This window comes from Cynocephalus volans, chromosome 14 (assembly GCF_027409185.1).
Source record: "Cynocephalus volans isolate mCynVol1 chromosome 14, mCynVol1.pri, whole genome shotgun sequence".
Taxonomy (NCBI): Eukaryota; Metazoa; Chordata; class Mammalia; order Dermoptera; family Cynocephalidae; genus Cynocephalus; species Cynocephalus volans.
This window is the reverse complement of record NC_084473.1, coordinates 57,788,919-57,813,999: the sequence shown is the minus strand read 5'-3', so window position 1 is coordinate 57,813,999 and position 25,081 is coordinate 57,788,919. Positions and strand designations below refer to the sequence as shown.

Sequence of the window (25,081 nt, the reverse complement as noted above, 5' to 3'; positions counted from 1 at the left end):
ATATATATTAAATAAAGTGTCTTTAAACAGAAATACCCATAAAACAAGGTACTGTTGATCGGTTGATGAAAATGTGACCAAAGGCTAGCAGGAACCTGATTGTGTATTTCCCCTAAGAGCAATGATTTGATATTTGCTAATTCAGTGTTTGCAGCACTTTATAGAAGATAACTACTACAAATATCAATACTTTAACTATAAATCAAAAAGGTTTCTTTAAAAAATGGTTTCCAGGGCTGACTGGTTAGCTCACTTGGGAGAGCATGGTGCTGATAACACCAAAGTCAAGGGTTTGGATTCCCATACTGGCCAGCTGCAAAAAAAAAAAAAAAAAAAAAAGGTTTCCAGTAAATGGAAAGAAAACAGGTTGAAGAGACAATATTTTGTTTTGTAGACTTAACTTTGGAATTATGTAAATGTTTTGTATAATTACAAATAAATGAATAAGAAGGAATTCCTAAAAATCAAAAGCACAGTGAAATAAAGGAATATAACTATATATGAGGGTACATCAAGAAGTTCATATTAAGCAGGTGGCATAGCCACAGGAGAGAAATTAAAGTGACTTTGAACACAGTAACTATTAATTCCTGGTGGGATGTATATGAAGGACAAAAAGAATTACAAAATTATTCTAAACTGTTTTATAATTATATTGTTAGTAATTATTCTGAAACTCTTATGTGTATATTATAGTATAAAGCAAACAAGTAGTTATGTCGTTAGAAACCAAGATTTTCAGCAAAACAAAAAAGAGATACAAATATCAAATTGTAAGATTTTTACATAATTTCTTTAAAACTATTTTTGAATTGGAAATATCAGTATGAGTTTATGGAGTATTTTGTCTTTTTTTTTTTTTTTGTGACGGGTAAGGGGTTCGTAACACTTGGCTTGGTGTCGCCCACACTGCACTCAGCCAGTGAGCGCACTGGCCATCCCCATATAGGATCCGAACCTGCGGCCTCAGCGCTCCCCGCTGCGCTCCCAGCGCTGCACTCTCCCGAGTGAGCCATGGGGTCGGCCCGTATTTTGTCTTAAAGAAACAGAAAATGTATTACTTATCTCTGCTTTCTGAAAAGGCCTGGAAATCCTATTCAACCCAGAATCAGTGGGTATCCGTGGCATCCAGATTGTGGTCGCTAGTTCTCATTTCCACTGAAAGAATTTGGGTTCCTTGGGGAAATGGCCAATTCTGGGTCTTTGGCAAGAAATGAATGAGTAGCCTGGAATGTTTTGTCATTTTGGAAAGCAGGGAGGCTACCTAAGACTACTGAGGTCATGTTGTTGAAAGTACTCAAGAGCCAACTGAAGGAGGTTTCTACTGGTCATAGATTGGACAACTTGAGCATCAATAAGAAGAATAACTGCAGTGGACTTTGAAACACGTATTTCAAAGTCATTCATTCAGAGATGTTTAAATCTGAGTTCACAGTGATACCTAAAAAGAAAATTTTTAAAGCTTATTGTCAACCTTTGGAATGTAATGGGAAATCAAATCATTATTTTGAAAACTGACGAATAAAAGAAACAGTATTAAGTATCAAGTATACCTCGTGGCAACCAAATGGTGGATACAGGGAAGTGCATCATCATAGAGGTATTTGATCTAATAAGTGGAATAGGACTATTGGAATTAGAATTATCACTATTTTGCAACCTCCAGATGAAATAATGGATCTAGACAATAATCATCGTTGGCTGAAAAAGTTATAAAAAAGACTAATTTTTCATCGTGTGCCTCCTCGTGAAAGTCCACCTACAAAATATCCTTGATTAAAAAGTCAAACTTAGGTCTAATCAAGTCTCTAGGCCTACCTATCAGTTTACAGAGAATATAGGGACAAAGGGACATATTAAAACAACACCACAAGGATATAATCAGCAAAATATAAATGTGGGAAACTGTACAGAACTTAGGATCTGCTTTCTTCAACAGATAAATTGCAAGATAAAAACAAAGTCGGAGGAGGAACCAATAGATTAGAAGATTTGAGACATTTCAACCAGTTACAACAAAGGACTTTCTTTGGATCCTGATTCAAACAAATTAACTATAAAACATTTTTTTTAGAAACTTGATGAAATTTGCACGTTGGCTATGATAGGAATTATTGATTTATTTTAGGTGTGAATAATGATATTGTGGTTGGTTTTTAAAATTTGTCTGTTAGAGTGGTGGGAAAATTGGACATCCATATGCAGAAAAATGAAACTGGACCTGTACCTCTCACCATATACCAAAATCAACTCAAAATGGATTAAATACTTAAATATAAGACCTGAAACCATAAAATTATTAAAGAAAAATATAGGGGAAACACTACAGGTAATAGAACTGGGCAAAGACTTTATGAATGAGACCCCCAAAGCACAGGCAACAAAAGTAAAAATAACTAAATGAGATTATATCAAACTAAAAAGCTTCTGCACAGCAAAGGAAACAATCAATAGAGTGGAAAGACAACCTGCAAAATGCGAGAAAATACTTGCAAACTATTTATCAGATAAGGGATTAATATCCAGAATATACAAGAACTCAAACACATACAGGAAAAAACAAACAATCCAATTAAAAAATGGGCAAAGGAAATGAATAGACATTTTTCAAAGGAAGACATACAAATGGCCAACAGGTACATGAAAAAATGCTCAGCATCATTATCAGAGAAATGCAAATCAAAACCACATTGAGATATCTCACCCCAGTTAGACTGGCCATTATTAAAAAGACTGGGAATAACAAATGTTGGCGGGGATGCAGGGAAATGGGAACTCTTCTACACTGTTAGTGCACTGTAAAATAGCACAGCTATTATGGAAAACAGTATGGAGGTTTCTCAAACAACTACAGATAGAGCTACCATGTGATCCAACAATCCCACTACTGGGTATATATCCAAAGGAATGGAAATCATCATGTTGAAGGGATACCTGCACTCCTTTGTTCATTGCAGCTGTATTTACAATAGCCAAAATATGGAACCACCCTAAGTGTCCATTGACAGATGACTGGATAAAGAAAATGTGGTATATATACACAATGGAATATTATTCAGCCGTAAAAAAAGAATGAAATTCTGCCATTTGCAGCAAATGGATGAGTCTGGAGAAAATTATGTCAAGTGAAGTAAGCCAGACAGAAAAACAAATACCACATGTTCTCACTCATAACTGGCTGCTAGGAAGGAAGGAAGGGAGAGAGGGAAGAAGGAAGGAATGAAGGAAAGAAAGAAAAGACCACAACAATACGTTGAACTTTGAGAAGGAGAGAAGAAACCTAAGGGTACTAGAGATGGTGGGGAAGGAGGAAGGGGGTTTGGGAAGTGATAGGTCAGGCAAAGGACATAAAGAAATATGATGTGTAGGAATGAATATGATAATAATTTTAAATATCTAAAAATAACCAACAAAAAATAAATTTATCTGTTAGAGATATGAATTGAGGTTTATGAGCTAAATTATAAAATACCTGGAGTTTGCCTCAGAATTATTCATATTGAGTGAATGGGGTTACATATATAACAAGACTGGTGGTGATTTTTGTTAAATTTGAAGCTGAATGATGGGATACTTGTACTATTCTATTTTTTATGTATCTGACATTTTTTATAAGAAGTTAAAGAAATATGCAGTAATTTTAAGCTGGGTGGTGAAATGCTAGCATTTCTTACAAGTCCATTTGATTTGAAGGGTTTCATGTCAAAACAAAAACAAAACAGCTAAGTAAAATGAGAACCATCATAGTGTTTTAGTATACTAAAATATTGAGTTAGTTAATTAGAAATAAAGTAGACTTGGGCTTCCATATACTAACTCTAGAATCTTTAAAAATTGCCTAAAAAATGTTTAGCAAGCAAGTCTACCTAGCAAAAAATCCAGAAATCATTTTATGATGGCAGAGTTGGTAGTTATAATTGAATCAACATTTTGGTGCATGTCATGATGTGAATAGCTATAAAGTAACACAGATGAAAAACTTATTTCCGCTCATTTTCTTTTAGGCATTTGACATTATCACAGACTGACATGGCAGCATTAACTGGAGGAAAGGTAAATATCTTCTCTGATGTTAGACAATTTGATCATTGCGAAAATAATAACAGTTCTTAAATGAATAACTTTTGCTTTTAACAGGGATTTCCCTTCTTATTTCAACATATTCGTGATGGCATCAATATAAGACAAACTTGTAATCTGATTTTCAGCCTATGTAGATACAATAATCGACTTGCAGAACATGTAAGTGCTAAGAAAGTCTTAAAGTTTTTTTTAATTTTAAAAAGAATATTCTGAAATCCTCCTTTTTCTGTTTTAGATTATATCTATGCTTTTCACATCAATAGCAAAGTTGACTCCTGAGGTATGTAAACATACATTAGTTTGTGTTTTTAAAACTACTATCAGCACTGATAATGCTTTCAAATGAGCCTTTCTAATTGTTCTTGAAAAAATGTTTATCAAGGTGTCTCTCATAACACAATAACGTATTTTTAAGTGTATAATTTGAATAAACTGAATTATTGCTTCATGTCTTATCACAGATATAATTTTCCCGACTAAATATAAATATCCATATAAATTCAGTATATTGAAGTGCTTAGATGCTAAGCTTTAAAGTTATTTGGTGAAGCATATATCATAATTGTGCTCAAGAGGAAAAGTAACTAGATCTCCACATATGTGGAGAAATACGGGGAAAGTAGGATTATAGCATTGTATAAAAGTGTTCTTATAAAATGGAAACTGTTAAGCTACTTTAACAATACATGTCAAACATTAACATAAATTACCCCTCAGGGATCAAAGGTTGCTACAGGAAGCTTTTAATCTCAGTTTTTCAATAGAACATGGTTACTTCATTAACAAACTTTGGTTTTGGTGTTGGGCAGATGTTGGACAAAATATACAAAATTTCAGTTAGGAAGAATAGTTTCAAGAGATTTATTGTTATAACTTGACTATAGTTAATAACAATACTTGAAAATTATAATTGAAAAGTATAAATTATTCTTGAAAAATATACTTCAAAATTGCCAAGAGATTAGAGTTTGTGTTCAAACCACAAAAAATAAGTGTGAAGTAATGTGTATGTTAATTAGCTCGATTTAGCCATTCCACAGTGTATACATATTTCAAAGCATTATATTGTACATCATATATATATACAATGTTGTCAATTAAAAAAATTTTTTTTACAAATATATTTGATATCCAGAAAAATCTGTTACTTGTGGCTACCATGCCACTGACTTTGTATACCCTAGCTGATCCTGCTGCTTTATGGTAGTTCGACTTTGTAGGCAGGAGTACTGACTGAGCTCTGCTAACCTAACACAGCAGATTTCAATGTGATGTGTAGAGAGTATTTGTGTTTCTTTTCTGCTGAAAGAGATGAGTTCACATCATCTAAATACACAGTCGTATGTGTGTCTTACAGGCAGCCAATCCTTTCTTTAAATTGTTGACTATGCTGATGGAGTTCGCTGGTGGACCTCCAGGAATGCCTCCCTTTGCATCTTACATTCTGCAGAGGATATGGGAGGTAAGTCTTGCAGCAAATGTTTTCAGTATTTATTTTTCTGAGGATTTTATTTTTATAATACAGTCACTATCATTTTAAGTAATAGTTTCTTCCTATTTGGGTACTCCAAAATGGTTTTAGTAAGTCACAGGTCCAGGGAAGAAGAGGAGCTTTAGTCAGAGGTTTGGAGGAAAAAAAGAATTCTTAGCTACTCTCCCAGATGTTTTGAAGACATTCTTGTAGATTCTTAAAGAAGCTTTTAGCCAATCAAGTTCTCATTCCCTCACCCTCCAAAAAGATTCCTTGAAGACAGTAGAAGCCCTAGAAATACAAACCAAAGGTTTCAGCAATTGGCAGACAAAACAGAGGAAGCACCAACCACTTTCTTTCTTCCAGAGTTACTGCTGAGATCACACAATTTCTCCTTGGTGAGTGTCAGAAAAGCTCTAGACCAGGGATCAGCAAACCTTTTCTCTAAAGGGCCAGATAGCAAATATTTTAGGCTTTGTGGGCCATACAGTCTCTGTTGAAACTACTCAGTTCTGCTGTTTTTGCCTCAAAGCAGCCATGGACAACAAGTAAATGAGTGGGCATGGCTATGTCCCACTAAAAAACAGGCAGCCACATAATTTGGCCTGCAGGCCATAGTTTGCTAGCCCCTGCTCTAGATTCCTAGGATTTCCATTTTCCATTAAAAAAAAAATCTCCATAGAAGTACAGTGAGCTACTTTTACATTCTCATTTAATAGTAATATGTTAGGCATGGAATAAGAAAAGTAAGGATGAGGAACTTTAGAGAATTAAAAGTACTTTTAAATAAATTTATAACTTTAAGAAAACATAAAAGTCATTGAGTTTTTATATTTGTCCTGTGTTATATAGTTCTTTGGTTATTTTAAATTTATTTTGTTAAACTAATGACAAATTTTCCTGAACGTTTCCTATTGGCAAAAGGAAGTAGCTTAAAAATGGGAAAACACATGGTTGAAACTTCCTTTAAGCTTTAGTTTTCAAAAAACTACTTCAGCTTTAAGTGTTTAATGGCATATACCAAAAGTAAGTAACTGCTCATTCAGTTGGCTTTATATTCTGTTCTTGTCATTTTATTTGTAGGTGATTGAATACAATCCTTCTCAGTGTCTGGATTGGTTGGCAGTCCAGACACCCCGAAATAAACTGGCACACAGCTGGGTCCTACAGAATATGGAAAACTGGGTTGAGCGGTTTCTTTTGGCACACAATTATCCTAGAGTCAGGACTTGTAAGTCAACTATTCGGAATTTAACAAACTATTTATCACTGTTCCAAATTTTGTTTTGTTTTGTTTTTAAGGCAACCTCAATATTCCCATTGTTGTATAATGCAAAACTCTTGGAGATGTTCTTAAAAGCCAAAGTTATATTAGTATTTGGAAACTTATGACAGTGTTTTTTACAAGTACTACAACATTTTTGTTTTTGTTTTTTTAAGGATAGGAAACCATGTTCTTTCTTGGATGACATCATCACTCTACCATTTTTGTTTCCTTGCTTGATAGAGTAACAGGACATGATCAGCATTAGTGAAGGTCAGAAAGTCCTGTTTTAAAAAGTACTTCTGGAGAAGGCTAACAGTAAAATAGTAACAAAGACATAAAACAAACTGAGAGAAAATACTGACCAAAATTATGGATAAACATTATGTTAACATTATGTTAAATGATAAACAACTTTAATGTACACAAGCAGGTAAAGAATACACAAAGATCTTTGAAGACAGATGGGCAAATATCAAAAATGGATATTTCAAAGTATAGAAAATTGCTTGTAAATAAACATAGAATATGTTCACCTTTGATAGTTAAAGAAATTAAAATCAAAGTAGTTAATTTTTGAAATTTTTTATTCATTGAAAACATTTTCTATCTGTCCCTTGAGAAGGGCCTAGAGTCAGTGACACTTCAGTAGCAGAAAGCACATTCAGTACCCAGATGTTGGATTCTGAACACCATTCTTCCATAAAAGGATTCACAGCTCCTTGGAGAAATGGTTGATTTTAGGGTTGGGATAGAGAATATACAAGATGAAACTGGAGCATCTTGTAGTGCCAGAAAGTAAGGAAGTGCTCAAAATAACAAAACAGTGGGGGTATGTTAAAGGGACACAGAGCTAACCTGAAAGCATTCCCATTGGCCAAAGTTGTAACAATTTGAGTAGCAAAGTAAATAACAACACTGTACCATAACCCAAAGTATAAATATCTATGAGTCCCTACTGATATAAATAAATGATTGAATAAATAAAGGAGGAAAGAAAAAATAATGAATAAATGGAGAAGAAACAAATCTCCCATACAGAATTCCAATTAATTTATGTACACCCCTCCCCCAGGAGGTGTTGTTTAACTCCTCACTCCATGAGTATGAATTTAGTGACTTACCTCCAAAGAGTAGAGCGTGGAGGATGGGGCAAGTAACTTTACAGTGACGAACCTTGACAGGTTGTGACTTAGCCATCACAATCTTTAGTAACATCATTACTGATATGTCAAGTTGATAGCATGTATTCTTGCCCTTAATGTGATGTGATGTGAAGTGCACTTGATTTCTATCGTATTCCTCCCCAAAACCCATAACCTGAGTCTAAACATGATAGACATCAGACAAACTCAATTTGAAGGACATTCTATGAAATACCTAACCAGTATTCCTCAAAATTGTCAAGGTCATCAAAAACAAGGAAAGTGAGAAATTCACAGCCAAGAGGCAATTAAAGAGACATGATGACTAAATATAATGTATCTTAGAGGGAATCCTGGAACAAAAAAAGGACATTAGGACAGGACTAGTGACATGTAAATAAAGTGCAGGGTTACTTAATAATGTACCAGTGTTCGTTTCTTGGTCATAACAAATGTACCATGGTAATAGTAGAGGTTAACAATAGAGAAAACTGGGTACAGGCTGTATAGAAATTATCTGTTTTACCTATTCTAAATTAAAAACAAAAGATTTATTTGAGAGAAACACTTTTCAGTGGAGGGGATACATGGATTGGCATTGGTACTCTGCTCATGGTCTTACTTTTCCTGTCAGTTGAGTTAAAACCCACAATAATTGGATATTTGTAAGAGCTCACGTCTGTGCTAGTTGGCATTTGTGACCTGACCCCTGAGCATAAACCAGAAAGAAACCCTATGCTGAATCAAAAAAAAGTTTTTAGCCAGCTGTTACACCTAATATTTATGACAGTGCAGAGGAAATGTCCTTCTTGTGTGTTGCAGTAACATCAAAAGCTAATATTACCCTTATGAAAGGCAGTTTAGCAATATGTACCAAGATCCTTAAAAATGTTGTGCCCTTTTAACTCGGGGATACCATTTTGGGGATTCTAGTATAAGTAAGTCATCCAATAAATGGATGCCAGGGGGAGGGGGAGGGGAATGGATGCCCAACAGCATTATTTATAATTGTGAAAAATTAAAAACTGTTCATTTAGGAAACAAATTATTATAATGCATCATTTTAAAATTATGGAAGTGAAGACTGTTTTGTGATATGAAAAAGTGCTTTTGATATATGTAACTTGAAAAGGGGGCCCAAATATTTGAACAGAATGTATAACTCAGAATAAAAATTAACATGTATGAAAGAAAAATGAGTATTTTTTAGAATAAGTATTAAAGTAACATGTATGAAAAGAAAAACTACAGAGAAATACTTCTAAATACTACAAAATAATTTTAAGTAATGACTGAGAATGTTTAGTCTAAAGAAAAGAAGAAAAATGGAGACATGAGTGTCTGAAAATAGTTGGAGAGTTGTCAGATAGAAGTCAAAGTAGATTTGTTCTAAGTTTTCTATAATATAAAACTAGACCCAGGGACTCTTAAGTTATAGCAAGACAGTGTTTAACAAGATGGCCTATTCTTCCATATTCCTTCCTAACTGTTCTTAAAGATAAACATAATTAAAAAGTTGTGTTTTTCTCTCTAGCAGAACTTATTTTTTATTTAAAAGCAAATAGCTTTTATAGAAATTAAGAGACAGATAAGGGATAAAGCCAAGCAAAATGTTAATTGTAGAATCTAGGTGGTAGGTCAGTGAGTGTTCAGTAGAGTTTTTTTGAGCCTTTTAGTGTGTTTTAAAATTTTTCTTAATAAAATGTTGGGATGAAAGTATTACTTAAACTGAATGACTTTTTAAAACCATAAATTACTTTTCTCAATTGCAGTTTTATACAAAAATTGATCAGGATGATACCTACATGCTAAATTTTTAAATTTGAAATGCATATCAAACTAAGCCTAAAAAAAAATCAGACTAACCAGAGCAGTATATGGGTAAAGAAATACGCAGGAAATGGAGTATTGTGCACAAATGAAGTTTAATTCGAAACAAATTTGTAAAATAGACTACAATTAATTTTTGAAACCCCAACTTTATTTATTTTGACAGTACGATAGAAATTATCAAATTATTGAATAACTGAAGACAAAACTATAGTTGGTTTATTGAAAAGAGCCTAAACTCAGGCATGAGAGAGTCTTAAGGAGGTGTTCTGTAGTGAATGCTGTTAGGCGCTTTAGCCCACAAGTCTGTCGGTATGAGTTTGAATCATAGCTCTGCTGCTGGCTGTGTAATCTGGGGTAGTCTTACTGTTTTAAGCCTGAATGAAAGTGAGAATAATAAAAGCAGTGCCTACCACATGAAGTTATGATGCCAAATAGTATACAATTCAATAAATGTTAGCAGTTCTTATTATTGTTGTTATTGTTACTGTTTTACCATTATTGTTCTTGTCTTCATCATCGTTTCTCAAGGCCTAATCTAGGCTCCACCTCCTTACCAGTGTGACCTTAGTCTTTGCTTCTCCAAGATTCAGATTTTCCAATGTAACATCACTTACTTCCAGGATGATTATGAGGATTAAATGAGATAGTTGTAAAGTACCTAGCTCAGTGCCTTGCCTATAGTAACTGCTTTTACAGATGGACTCAACTAATAAGTCATTAACCTCTCAGAATTATAATATAGGCTTAATATAACAGTTTTCAGGTATGTCGAAGAAGGGATTCTTTCTTTGGGTATAAGGTTAGAATTAGAAGACTTTTAAAGATTTTCCAAATTTAATGTTCTATAATTAGCACATATAATTGTATATAATACAATGGACTTTTATATAGATATCATTTTCTTTATAACTTAAGTATATTTTACCATTATCTATAAATTATTACAAAATAATTTACTATTATTTTTTAAATAAGAAAATTAAGACCATAAAACTTTACATGGTTTGACCATGTCCAGCACCTTTCGATAGGTCTTCTGGCTCTAAGTGTTGTGCTCCCTCTGTTAAATCATACTACTTTCTGAGAAGAAATTAATTATCTAGTGGGAAAATTCTGCATCTTGGGAAAGCTAAACAAAAGAGGTTTAAAAACTGTTCCTGCTTATAGCAATTGTTGTTGCCACTTAAAAAGTAGCAATGGCAGAATGAAAGATGTCTGTTTCTGTCACCCCTTAGGATCGTTCTGTGTGTCCAAGGGTGTAAAAGCAGAAAGATATTAAAAGAGATGTTCATGTCTCTTAATTTTTATTCATTTTAATTAAAGGGAAGAGTGGCTTTGTGCTGAATGACTGCTCTTCAGTCTATTTAATATCTTATAAGGATCTGACAGTTCTGTTTTACATTTTATAGCTGCAGCTTATCTTCTGGTGTCCCTTATTCCAAGCAATTCATTCCGCCAGATGTTCCGGTCAACAAGGTCTTTGCACATCCCAACCCGTGACCTTCCACTCAGTCCAGACACAACAGTAGTCCTACATCAGGTCTACAACGTGCTCCTTGGTTTGCTCTCAAGAGCCAAACTTTATGTTGATGCTGCTGTTCATGGCACTACAAAGCTAGTGCCCTATTTTAGCTTTATGACTTACTGTTTAATTTCCAAAACTGAGAAGCTGATGTTTTCCACATATTTCATGGATTTGTGGAACCTTTTCCAGCCTAAACTTTCTGAGCCAGCAATAGCTACAAATCACAATAAACAGGCTTTGCTTTCATTTTGGTACAATGTGTGTGCTGACTGTCCAGAGAATATCCGCCTTATTGTTCAGAACCCAGTGGTAACCAAGAACATTGCCTTCAATTACATCCTTGCTGACCATGATGATCAGGATGTGGTGCTTTTTAACCGTGGGATGCTGCCTGCCTACTACGGCATTCTGAGGCTATGCTGCGAGCAGTCTTCTGCATTCACACGACAACTGGCTTCTCACCAGAACATCCAGTGGGCCTTTAAGAATCTTACACCACATGCCAGCCAATACCCTGGAGTGAGTAAAATAGATATTCTTTTAACTGTATCCTCAAGTTGATTGTAAATACCTGTTTTTCCTCTTGCTGGAATTGGTGACAAAATAGAAAAGGCTAACTATTCTTTCTTAAGAACTTAAGGAATATTTGTTTTTTCTGAGTACATGTATAAAATGTTATATTGTTATAAAATTGATAAGTATGTGGATAATTTTTCTTAGGTTGAAGTTAAAATGGAACTTATGTATTTTAATTTGTGGTTTTGTAAATGCAGCTTTCATGTGTACCTAATGAAAAAAGCTTTGTGGTACAGTTTTAGAGAAGTACTTTACTATTTAAAATTTGGATATTCATTATCAAGATATACATGCTATGCTAAGCTGTGAGCTAGACAGTATTTTGTCTTAAGATAGTAGTATTCCTTAGTATGGTTTCTCAAGCTACACCCAAGTGAATGAAAAATGTTTAAGAGATCCATTGGGATACAAGTATATGCAGTCTAAATCTGATGCTTGTTCTCTGCAGACTATTTGTAGGTTTCATATTAAAAATTTTCCCCTCCATATAAGGCTATCATTCCTAGATATTACTTTTCATTGTTGCCTCGTACTCTCTGTTGTAAACTGTTGTTTATAGATGATGTATTGAGTTGTTGAGAGTCTCCTACCCAGAAGTAATAACCTAATATCCTGTCAAGAAAATTAGAATGCCTGTTATGTAGGAAAGAGAGTGTATTTAAGTACCAAGAAGTACAAAGCCAAGGTTGCAGAATACAGAAAAGAATAAGAGAGTCTGTCTGACTTCAAAGGCATCAGGACAGGATGTATTAAGTTTCAATGGGTTTGTCTCTATCCCATTCACATACATTATATTTGATTTAATTACTGAATGTGATGTCCAGAGTTAAATATACCTTTGACGAAGGCGCTAGGTGAGTTAAAGTGCTTATCTCCTGCCCCCCACCCCTGTGTTGTTTCTTGACCTTAACATCAGTGAAAGGTAGTATCCTTTATTGTAGAAATTATCTGTTGGAAATTTTCTTGAAAATGGTGTTCAAGTCAATTTTGCCATGAAAAATATGAAGCTGGCAGTTTCAGTTCACAAGAGTTATGTTAGAAGAGCAACCCTTTCCTAACATGCACATAAGCAAATAAGTTTGTAAAATCGCAGCTAGTGATTTTTACTAAAGTATTAATTCCCACATTTCTTCTATCAGAAACTTGAACTGATCATCAATCTAGAAAGATTATTCCAAATGTAGGCACAAATATTTATTTCAGAAAGAGTATTAATTCAAGTGTAATTTAGATATTTAAAATCTTTGTGACAAAGTAACAACTTCTTATTTATTAAAGAAAAGGGGGCAGAGGATTGGTGTAGCATATCTTTTCACACATTTGAAGTTACAAAACTAGTGCTTTACACAGTCTTAAGACTAAAAATGAATGATAAGTTTTAAAAATAGAATTATTAGTCTTATAATAAATATTCCTGAATGGTAGTGTAATCTAATTCATTTGTATAATTTTAAGAGTTGTCTAATGAGCATAACATTCAGAAATGCAAAGCCGACATTCTAAAATGTTGTAGGGTTAAAAGATCATCATATTGTTTATTTGCCTGTTTTAGGCAGTGGAAGAACTATTTAACCTGATGCAACTGTTTATAGCTCAGAGGCCAGATATGAGAGAAGAAGAATTAGAAGATATTAAACAGTTTAAGAAAACAACCATAAGTTGTTATTTACGTTGCTTAGATGGCCGCTCCTGCTGGACTACTTTAATAAGGTAAAAAGATGTTTTCTGGTATTTTTTCTTTGTTTTGTTTTTGCAAGTGAGGGGATAGGTACCATCATTTTGACACTAAAAGAGAAAAACTATGCATTGTTTATAAGTGAAAATTTGCTAATTCTTTAAGGTTATTGGGGAAGCGTTTATGCATTTAGTCACTTTAGAAGAATTTATGTTTTGAAAGTTAATGAGCTACTTTTAAACAGTTTTTGTTTTGGTTTGGTTTGAGTTTATATTTGTGTGTATTCTATCAGAATCAGAATCTTGGGGGTCGAAGGAACCTTAACATACAGTCTTCCAGCTAGAGCTTGAATGATCCTGTCTGTGGCAATTCATCATAACTTACGCTTAGATAGCTCAGTTCTAGAGGCCTCCAGAAACAGCTTTCTTCATCTTTGGATGAGTCTGACTGTTGATGTTTTTTATTCTGTTGAGTCCACATCTATCTGTCTGGCTTTCTTATCTACAGGAATTGGCCAAAATAACAAAACATAATCTTTCCAGTTAATTGTTCAGAGCTACAGAAGTTACAGAATGGCTGCAGAGAAACTGCTACAAATTCCCTTACCTGTAGAAATAAAGTTCAGGCTAATTTCTTAAAATGCTTCTGTATATTACATCTAAGACTTGGAGATGATATCCTTTATTAGGCACACTTTTTTTTTTTTTTTTGGCAGTACTTTCTTGAAGACTTCATTGTAGTGTTTTGAACTAATCAAAACAACATAAGGTTATTTCAAGATTATCTTCCTCAGAAAGCTTTTAAATTTCAGTCTTCATTAATTAGGGATTAAGGTAGGGGGATTTCCAGTTCTCTATAATAGCACTTTCTGGTACCTAGTAAAATAAGGTCTGTTAACAGCAGTAATACAACAACTTTGGTAATTATGATAAAGTTTACTTTCAAGGCCAACATTTGTTTTTAGTAATTTTTCCCCTCATGTTACTTTTTCTTCCCAGTGATCAGCTGATGAATACTTTGATAATAACAAGTGTATTTCATTGTTATCTAGAACTTAATTTAGAAGATAAACCCACTATAAAAAATTAACTTTGTTTCTATTCAAAGTTTAAAAATATCCCAATCATTCCTATCTTCTGCCATTGTGGATAATTAAAAGTAGATTAGATATTGAGACATAATGTGTCTATAAGTTAGAGGATTTCTTATTTAATATTATTTCCTTTTACTGCATTACCAAGAAACAGATGTAGCAGATCCTTTTCTATAGGTAGGAAAGCAGAGATTTTATTTTATTTTATTTTTATTTTATTTTATTTTATTTTATTTTTATTTTATTTTATCGATATACATTGTAGCTGATTATTGCTCCCCATCACCAAAACCTCCCTCCCTTCTCCCTCCCCCCTCCCCCCAACAATGTCGTTTCTGTTTGCTTGTCGTATCAACTTCAAATAATTGTGGTTGTTATATCTTCCCCCCCCCCCCCCCCCCCGGTTTGTGTGTGTGTGTGTGTGTGTGTGAATTTATATATTAATTTTTAGCTCCCACCAATAAGTGAGAACATGTGGTATTTCTCTTTCTGTGCCTGACTTGTTTCACTTAATATAATTCTCTCAAGGTCCATCCATGTTGTTGCAAATGGCAGTATTTCATTCGTTTTTATAGCTGAGTAGTATTCCATTGTGTAGATGTACCACATTTTCTGTATCCACTCATCTGATGATGGGCATTTGGGCTGGTTCCAACTCTTGGCTATTGTAAAGAGTGCTGCGATAAACATTGGGGAACAGGTATACCTTCGACGATGATTTCCATTCCTCTGAGTATATTCCCAACAGTGGGATAGCTGGGTCGTATGGTAGATCTATCTGCAATTGTTTGAGGAACCTCCATACCATTTTCCATAGAGGCTGCACCATGCAGAGATTTTAAATGACAATTTTATTTCTGTTTGTTTTTTCATCACCTAAGTGTTCTGTTCTAATTCAGAATTCTCAAGCTGGACTTTATATATTCTTCTAGTGCCTTCAGAATACTATTAGAATCTGATGAAGACAGACTTCTTGTTGTATTTAATCGAGGGTTGATCCTGATGACTGAGGTAAATATTTTGTTACATTTTACTGTGGATATATCTCATTTTAATATTTTCATCAAGACTTCTTGTTTTGTAGACATTTAGAATTTTTGGTTACTGTTTTCCACATAGCAGGATTTTAATTATATACATTAATAAATGCTAATTCTTATTACAATAATAATTCAGTCATAATTTTTAGGGAGCTATTTCTTTTTCCATAGTAATTTCATACCTTTCCCCTTATTTTAAACACCCATTTAAAATAGACTAGTTTTATTCTTTTATTTGTAAGAACAAAACCAAAATTTATATGATTTAATCAAGGGCACACATAATTTTCCAAGAGCCTACTTATTTAACAGAGTACAGAAACTGAGAGCATCATCAGAGGAAGGCAGTGAGACTATACAAAGGTGGTTAAAATCGGCCATTTATTCTTTCTATAATCTTGAACATCCACAATGTGAGGTTGCTTTAAAGCCACCAGAGATGCATCATACTCTTTAGTCTTATCTAAGACCAAAGAGTACATGCTACCCTAACAGTACCATAAGAATTAAGAGGTAGGATAGTTTTTTTCAGTTAATGATTTTATAGAATAGGAGTAGAACATGTTTGAAACTACACTTAAAGAATTTGGACTTGTGAATGTAAGTAGGACAGCATTTAGATAAATGACTGTATGAGCATAGAGGCAAGTATTGATTATGTTTGAGGAATGCCGAGTATTTCTGTTTGGCTAAAAGAAAAGGTATGTGAAAAGAAATAGTGAGAATTTCGTTCTTTCATTCAACAGATGTTTGAATGTCTATTCTGTGGCAGGCATTGTGCTAGGCACTGGGGATACAGCAGTGAACAAGACATACATAGTTCCTGTCCTCACAGTTTACAGGTTAAATACTGTACAAGTACATTGTTCAGATTATTTACTGCCACAAATTCTAACCTAAGAATTTTGAACTATTAATTGTGAATAGTATATAGACTATGGTGAACTTATTCAACAGGATTACAAGAAGAATGCTACATTGTAAAATGAAATAGGAAAAAAACCAAGGGTTTAATTAGGCTAATACAGTTATAGGAATTAAAAGATTAACATTATAAAAATTGACTAATATTAATAATATATAATATGTATATTATATAATAAGTATGTAATAATTATTATTCTAATAATTGATAATTGAATTGCTACCTTTTCGAACTCTTTTTACCTCTTTCAGACCTATTATTTTGAGTATGGCTGACAGCCATTTCACCATTGTCTTTCTGCAGAGGCCCTGGAAAGTTAGTTTAAACAGTTACCTGTTCTCCCTAATCTTCTTGTGTTGCCTGCTGCTTTGTAATCTCTAAGGCTTGTAGTCTTAGAGCAAATAGTTTTTTTAAGAAAATGATTAAACAAGGGCTGGCTGTTTAGCTCAATTGGTTAGAGCATGGCACTACTAAAACCAAGGTCCAGGGTCCAAACCCCTGTACTGGCCAGCCATCCAAAAGAAAAAAAAAGATTAAACAAGTTATTTCTTCAGACTAGAATGTATACACAAAGTACCAGAGCCCTAAAGATGAGGACTGTTTAGGTACGAGGGATATTCAAAAAGTTCATGGAAAAGTTCATCTTTATTTTCATTTTTCCATGAACTTTTTGAAGTACCCTTGTATCTAGAAAGAGCTGAGTGGGAGAATTTGACTTTTGGCTCGAAAGCAAATATATCTGCTTTCCATATAGGTGCACACACATACAGTCTGAATCCAAAAACATCTGCCATAGAGGATGAGCACTACCACTTTGTGGCCCAATAAAGTAAAAATGAAATTAAGTTTTCGATTTTTTAAATCACTTATAGTCTTTCAACACATTGCACATGATGTATCATGAAGCTACAGCTTGCCATGTGACTGGAGACTTAGTAGAACTTCTGTCAATATTCCTTTCGGTTTTGAAGTCTACACGCCCGTATCTTCAGAGAAAAGGTTTGGTCATTCCTACTTAATTTTTGTTATTGCTACTATTAAAGACAGATATGGTTTTTAAATCATGTGCCCCAGAGAAATTGTCTTTATCTCTAGTTTATGCACAGAAGATGAGGGCTAACCATCAGAAAATGTACCTCATGACCTCTTGATGTAAAATTGGAATGCTCCTGTATATTTTCATTATACCCACCTGAAAAATAGGCAGGCATGCTATGAGGAGGACCAAGATTTAGGAGGCTGGAAAACATTTCCCAGCACAGTAACAAGTTGGGTATTTTGTGAAGGTTCTCCAGCTGGAAATTTCCATGTCATGGATTAGATCACTTTTAGTTTCAAGAGAAATAACTATAAAACATGTCTCTCTTATGTCCCTGTAAAATAGTGTGAACTCTGAATTTCATGTACATTCCTAGAAAGTGGGACATAGTCATTACTGAAGTACTTTAAGAAATTTAGCAGATTTAACAGAAGTAGCCATCTCATGAAAATAATTACTAAGCTTTCACCAAAGATGTTTATGTAATTAATTTGAGTTTCTAAGTGTGAGCATTCTGTAGTTTACAATAGAAGAATTTGTGAGGAAGTTTGATCTCTCAAATGGCATATTTATGTATGCTTTTATATTTGCAGATGTGAAACAAGCATTAATCCAATGGCAGGAGCGAATTGAGTTTGCCCATAAACTGTTAACTCTTCTTAATTCCTATAGCCCTCCAGAACTTAGAAATGCCTGTATAGGTAAGTAACTTGAAAAATACACCTGTTTAAAAACCTAGTCGAAGAACATTTTTGTGTTTTTTTTTTTTTTTTTTGTAAGATGTGATGTTTGGTCTGTAGGGGTTGGAAGACCTTCCTGCTTTTTACGTGTAACACACTGGCTAGAAAGTCCTAAGAAAATCGAGTTCCATTTCTTAACCTGGTAATTACCCATGTAATCATGAGTAGGTGATTTAATATATATGGGCTCTTTGACCTTAGATTATCTCTAGGTTCCTTGCAGCTCTAAAATCTTCTGATGCTATATAAGCAGGGTAGAATCGTGTAAATGTTTACAAGGTAGAACTGACACTGTAAAGGGTTGGGGTGATTATATCACCATGAGCTATTTTGCCTAAAGATACTTCTCAATAGCTGATCTTAGGTTCTGAGTATTTTACTTTGTTATTGATTGCATATTTATAATAAAATGATAATTGTGGTTGTTAAAAGATCCCCCTCCCCCATTTTAAATTTATAGTGAATTTTTTACTACCTTAGAGACCTCTTAGAGATCATTGCTGCTTATATACAGTTTCTCAAAATAGCATGAATAAATCTGGCTGTTGTGTGCCAGTAGTCTTGATGTTCTGTGTAATTACTGGCCTGCATTTTTTATACTTCTCCAGCAAAAGGAGAGGGACATATAGCAGTTACTTCTGATCACCAGAAATTCTGCCAGTAGCCAGTCATTATGAGCTTTATTTCTATGTGATTAGAAGATGAGAATCAGTCCAGTCAGCATCATAAAACATTAAAAGTAGATTAAGGATTATCCCTCACATCCAAGCAACTTTGAGTGTTGGGTTTCTTTCTGAAGTATTGTAGTTGATTTCATGAAGATACATAATCACTGTGCATTAAATATTTTCCTCACCATTTTTCTCTAAGAAGCATGTCTTGGTTAAAACACTATTCATTGATATTTTAACTTCTCTTTCTAAATGGTGGCCTATTGTGGTAACTCTGCTGATCCAGATTTGATTGAGCATCAGACAGAATTTCTCCCAATGTCAGGAGCTAAAACAGTTTTAGACTCATAAAAGTGATTGCCACACTGTAACCAGTTATCCCAACAGGATTTGTGAGTTTGAAAGTAGCAGGTAGGTGTAACTCCAGTTTTTTAATATCCAAATTGTGTTTTTCATTTTAGATGTCCTCAAGGAACTTGTGCTTTTGAGTCCCCATGATTTTCTTCATACTCTGGTTCCATTTCTACAACACAACCATTGTACTTACCATCACAGTAACATACCAAGTACGTATTCATCTAACACAATACTTGAATATGGTTCACATTTTATCGTTCTGCACACTGCAGCATGGAGATTTATTTTTTCCCTTTATTCTTATTGTACACTTTTAATGTCTTAGTGTCTCTTGGACCTTATTTCCCTTGTCGAGAAAATATCAAGCTAATAGGAGGGAAAAGCAATATTCGGCCTCCGCGCCCTGAACTCAATATGTGCCTCTTGCCCACAATGGTGGAAACCAGTAAGGTATGTTGGGATGCCAGGAAAATCATGCTTCTGTAGTGCAAAGTAATTTGAAATTTCACCCCTGGCAGTTTTGAGTATATTCGACTTAAATGACCATTTTGTGGATCCTAAGAAGATTAGGCTCATTTGGACTTTTTCCTTTTAGTGCTCTGAAATGTTGGTTGAATATTTGCAAAATCAACAATAAGCACAAGTAGTAAGTTTTTTTTTCCCTCAAAAATTACCTTAATAGTAAGTCTTAGTATTTGTCACTAGGCTAAATTATAACTGGGTCTTATATCTAAATCAGAAAAGTGAAGTTAGGTACTATTTCTAAATTTGACCATATAATCAATGACTTCTTTTACTGCCCTTAAATTATATTTCTTTGACCTAAGCATAATACCACTGATTGATAGATTTATCATCATTTTTAGTCTGGTTCCTGTCCTCTAACACTTATTCTAAAATAGTGCCAATTCTAAATTCTAGAGACAAGGTACATTCACACAGGATAATTTATCTTACTTTCAATAGTTTTTTTTAAAAACAAGTTTCCCTTTTATCTTTCTTCACCCACACTTCATTCATACTCTCCCTTGCCCACCATCTTTGGATCTTAAGTACTTGAGAAATTCTTATAAGATACAATATTAAAAATAATTAACACTGTAGTAACCATTACAGAAATAATTTGGAATATGAGGGTACTTCAGGAAGTTCATGGAAAAATAAAAATAAAAGACAATATGCAGATCCACATACTGGCCAGCTTGGGGGAAAAAAAGATTATATGAACCTTTTTGTGAACTTTTTGAAGACACCTCGTATTTCAAAAATCAAATTTAATTAATTCTTGATATATCTGATGAGCTAAATAAAGTGTCACATTTTAAAATCTGACAGCAATTTTACTTTATTAAAATATATAGAAATAATGGGTAATTTTAATTGATAGCATTTGCACACTGAAAATAAACTTATGACAATTAAGATCTTAATAACATTACTAGAAATTTGGAATTTAAAACTAGGTTCTTATAGAATTTAAAGATTTAATCAGCTTTTTAGTTAAACTTATTACATTTGCACAAAATATGCTCTTTAATTTATTATACAATTTAAGTGCAACCATTTTATCATCTTTAACCTTCAGGGCAAAGATGACGTTTATGATCGTATGCTGCTAGACTACTTCTTTTCTTATCATCAATTCATCCATCTATTATGCCGAGTTGCAATCAACTGTGAAAAATTTACTGAAACATTAGTTAAGCTGAGTAAGTATAAAAGATGAGCAGTAAATTCCACTGAATTATTTTAAGCCCCTAGCCATTCAGAAAGGGGAGAAAAATTGAGACAATCCTTTTTTTCTTTTTTAAAGTGAATGTTTAAAAATATTAATTAATATTCTTGGGAACATTTTAATTTTTATTAAGAAAAGACCAACTTACTGGTTTCCATTGAATAGTTCTTCCCAGAGTTTCAGCTGGCCTATAAAGGAGTGTGGAGTAGGGCTGATCACTTCTGTAACAGAAGCCTAAGTCCTCCACCATCTGCCCAGCAGACTTTAAAAGCAAAAAAACACAACAATCAACCAACTGCTCTGCTTAGGGAGGCAGGCTTAGAGATGGACTTTCCCCAGCCCTTGTCTTGAGGGTAAGATGAGATCTATAGTGCCAGCTGTGCTTTGGAGCTGGCAATGCCAAGAGCAAACTGAGTGGGCTTGCCAGCATGAAGCAGAGGTGCATATGTGAGTAATTAGGAGGTAAGTCTCATAAAATAGGTGAGTGTGAGAAGAGAAATTTGAAAGGGGAGATATGAGAACTAGAAAACAAAACCATCAGTGATTTATGTATGGGGAGAAAAAACTCAAATTACTTCATAGTAATATTGCCTCTGCCAGAATGTACCTGAGAGCTGTTAGAGAACTCCCTTTGGGTGATTTTCCTCCAGCTGAGGCTTTAGAAGACATGTAGTCTTCCTCCAGATGTTCCCAATCTCAGGACCTCCAGAGTTCTGGGGCTCTGTGTGTTCTACCTCCTGACTTCATTAGGGGTGGTCCATTATCCTCTCCAATGTTCTGTAGTTTTGTTTTAGAGGGTGGGAAGTGAAATAATCATGGAACCACCACCTGGATCAAGAAATAGATAATTTCCATACACTAGAAGTCCCCCTTGTGCTCCCTCTCAATCACAGCCCCCTCCTTCCTATGGAAAAGCTTTTGATCCATTCCAGGTAGGGCAAAAGATGTGACCCTACCTTAGATTTCATTATCCAAGAAGAAGGAAGTGGTAACAGCTGTCAGGGATAATTCCTCTTCAGAAAACCTTCTTATTGGTAAGTGATGAGAGCATCTTCAGGTTTGAAAGGTTGTTCCTTCCACCTGTTGTTATTAGCTGGTTTTATGTAAATGTGACTGACATGCCAAGATGTGGGGGGTAGGGATATGCTGAAATTGGCCGTTTCAGGATTATGCACCTGGTTTGTGGCACTTGTGAAAGGCTAAAACCTTTTACCAGGAGTTCTAGTAGTACTGCCTTGCTCCCACATAAGGAGAGAGTCTTATAAAGACACTGACCTTTTGAGATTTTATTGGTAATTGTGTTCATATGATTTATACCAAAAGTTATATGAGGAGCTGTTCTAGTTACTTGAACAGCTTTGACCAAGTAATGAATGTTGTGCCCAATTTGGGACTGTCTTCCTCACCAACACAAATTCACACTTTCAGGGAAATTAAACATGGCGGGAAGGAGGAGAGGGAAAGGATGCTCACCTAGCAGTCGCATCAGCTGAATCAACTTTCATATTTTATATTCACATCACTCTTATAACTATAAGCACTTCTGATGCTTCCTCATGGTGTTCAGTTCTCTATTTCACTATTTTATAACACTTTCTGTGAGAATGGAAATATTCTCTAGCTGCACCATCATCCACAATATGATAGTCACTAGCCACATTAGAATGTTGAGAATTTGAAATGTGACTAAGGAACTGACTTTATATTTTATTTTAACCAAAATAAGTTTAAATAGCTAAATATGGCTGGTGGCACAGCACTAGATGTAAACCAAAAACCTCTCAAAGTAAGCAGAAAAAGAAATTTTCTTGGTTATATCTTAGTTAATGTAGAAAATTGGACATTGTCTTGGATATGAAGTTTTAGACAAAGACCTAAAAACAATGCTATCCTTTTGTCTTCTGTAAATGGAGAAATTATGATCCAGAGTTTGAAGTTAACTCCCTCTTCTAGCTGAAATTACTGTTTCCAATAAGAAACACCTAGGAAAGGACTTGAGAAAACAAAGCCCACATTAATGACCACAGTGGGGAACAGGGAGTTTACAGTTTTAATTCATATACTTTCTTCAAGAAATTATATTTGGCAATTAGAAGTGGAAAGGTTAAGTTTAAATTGGTTATATTCTTAATCATTTGAGGCTTGTGGTCAATGGTCCAAGGGCCAGAATATTAAAATATAAAATATTGTGACGATAGGTGAGTTTGTCTCAAGACCTATATTGGATTGCAAGTCATTTCCAGTTTCAAGAAAAAATCTTTGTGATTTTTATGAGTAACCAAGCACATTTTAAGGTTTGTTAGGGGATTAAGGGGAGTTATATAAAAATTGTAGGTTAGAATTTCAGAGGGCAGTATAATGCAGGTACTAAATAGTAAACAAATTACTTTTGAAGTGCGGATGGTTGGGGATGAGATTAGATGACACAGAGAAAGAAGGGCAATAGAATTCAGGGAGGGTGAGTAAAGCTGCCGACTGCCATCTGAAATCAGTGTGTCTGAACTACAGTATTTTGATATTTAAAAATAACAGTGTAGCCAGAAAAATTCTGAAAAAGAATAATAATAAGAGGGACTGGCACTGCTGATTTCTAAACTTTATTAAAGATATGATTATTTTTTATTTTTTAGAATTTAATACATGTACATAGTTCACAATTCAAAACAATATCAAAAAGGTGCACATAAAGATATCACTCACAGACCTGTCCCCTACCACTTTTATTTATTGTTTATCTTTTTTTTCTTTTTTGCAAATATGGATGTATTTTCTCCCCTTTCTTACACAAGTGCAAACCCTTGAACAACATGGGTTTAAACTGCACAGGTTCACTTAGGGATTATTTTTTTTTGCATTTTAGAAAACTATTGGTTAGGTATGTCATAATGTATGACATACGTATCCAAACAGTTAAGTAGCCTGCCTAACAGTAGGGTACTAGTAGGATGTTAATAGTTAAGTATTTAATGAGTCCCTCACCACCCCGCCATGGGGTTCAGGGATGCAGTGTTGCTCAGCTGTGAGCCAGGGCAAAATTATGTCCAAACTTTCTACTGAGGATGTGCTGGTTTCAGAGCCCTTAACCCTCATCAGTTGTAATGATTAAAACCATGTGGTGCAGGTATAGAAGTAACATGGGCAGAACAGTGGAAAAACATCTCCAGCAGACAGAAATACAGGAGGGTCGCATAGATGACAAAGATGACATTTCAAATCAGTGGACAGTAGGTGGCATTCGGGTCATTGGTTATAGCTCTCTGGGGGGAAAGCAAGTCTTTAATACTACTCTACTCCTTAGACCAAAGCAAGTTCCAGGAGGATTAGAGATTCAATTGTGAAAACAAATCTTTGAAATATTAAACAACATGGGACCACATGAAATATTAAAAAATGTGAAAAACATGGGACTATATGAATACCACCTAGAGATTTGAAAGACCATATTAACTGGGACACAAAACCCAGAAATAAAATAAATTGAAAATTTTTACTACATAAAAATCAAAAATACTACATGGTGAAAAATGCCGTAAGTTGAATTAAAACATAAACAGCTAACAGGAAAAGTGTTTGCATACTTAACAGATAAATGGCGAATATTGCCAGTAGGCAGTTTTTAGTATTTGGTGAAATGGTGAAGAACATTAAGCAAAATCAGCAAAGGACTCCCCCCCCCCCCCCCCCCCCGCCGCCCTCATAAATGTTTGGTAACCATATGAGAAATTGCCCAGCCTCACTAACAAAAGAAAGCAAACAATAACAATTTGTGTGTGTGTGTGTGTGTGTGTGTGTGTGTGTGTGTGTATTTTTTTTTTTTTTTTTTTTTTTAAGTATGAGATAAAGTTTAGGTGATATCCATACTTAAACAGTTTGGGGAAAGAAGAGATCTTAAAATGGAATGCCTAGTCA

General features: G+C 34.3%; 1 protein-coding gene across 8 annotated transcripts in view; it reads left to right on the top strand.

Moving 5' to 3' along the window:
• The window catches only part of USP34 (ubiquitin specific peptidase 34), a 226,199-nt gene that overhangs the window by 191,960 nt on the left and 9,158 nt on the right, over positions 1-25,081 (top strand). For 5 of the 8 annotated variants that reach the window (XM_063078358.1, XM_063078359.1, XM_063078357.1 and 2 more), the window contains 13 exons: positions 4,005-4,053; positions 4,138-4,242; positions 4,319-4,363; positions 5,441-5,545; positions 6,638-6,785; positions 11,206-11,840; positions 13,450-13,607; positions 15,598-15,676; positions 17,503-17,629; positions 18,263-18,370; positions 19,542-19,646; positions 19,763-19,887; positions 21,023-21,146. In XM_063078358.1, coding sequence (XP_062934428.1) covers positions 4,005-4,053; positions 4,138-4,242; positions 4,319-4,363; positions 5,441-5,545; positions 6,638-6,785; positions 11,206-11,840; positions 13,450-13,607; positions 15,598-15,676; positions 17,503-17,629; positions 18,263-18,370; positions 19,542-19,646; positions 19,763-19,887; positions 21,023-21,146 — 1,913 coding nt within the window. The remainder of the gene's footprint in view (positions 1-4,004; positions 4,054-4,137; positions 4,243-4,318; positions 4,364-5,440; positions 5,546-6,637; positions 6,786-11,205; positions 11,841-13,449; positions 13,608-15,597; positions 15,677-17,502; positions 17,630-18,262; positions 18,371-19,541; positions 19,647-19,762; positions 19,888-21,022; positions 21,147-25,081) is intronic. The other 3 variants (XM_063078362.1, XM_063078360.1, XM_063078361.1) reach the window with 3 other exon arrangements.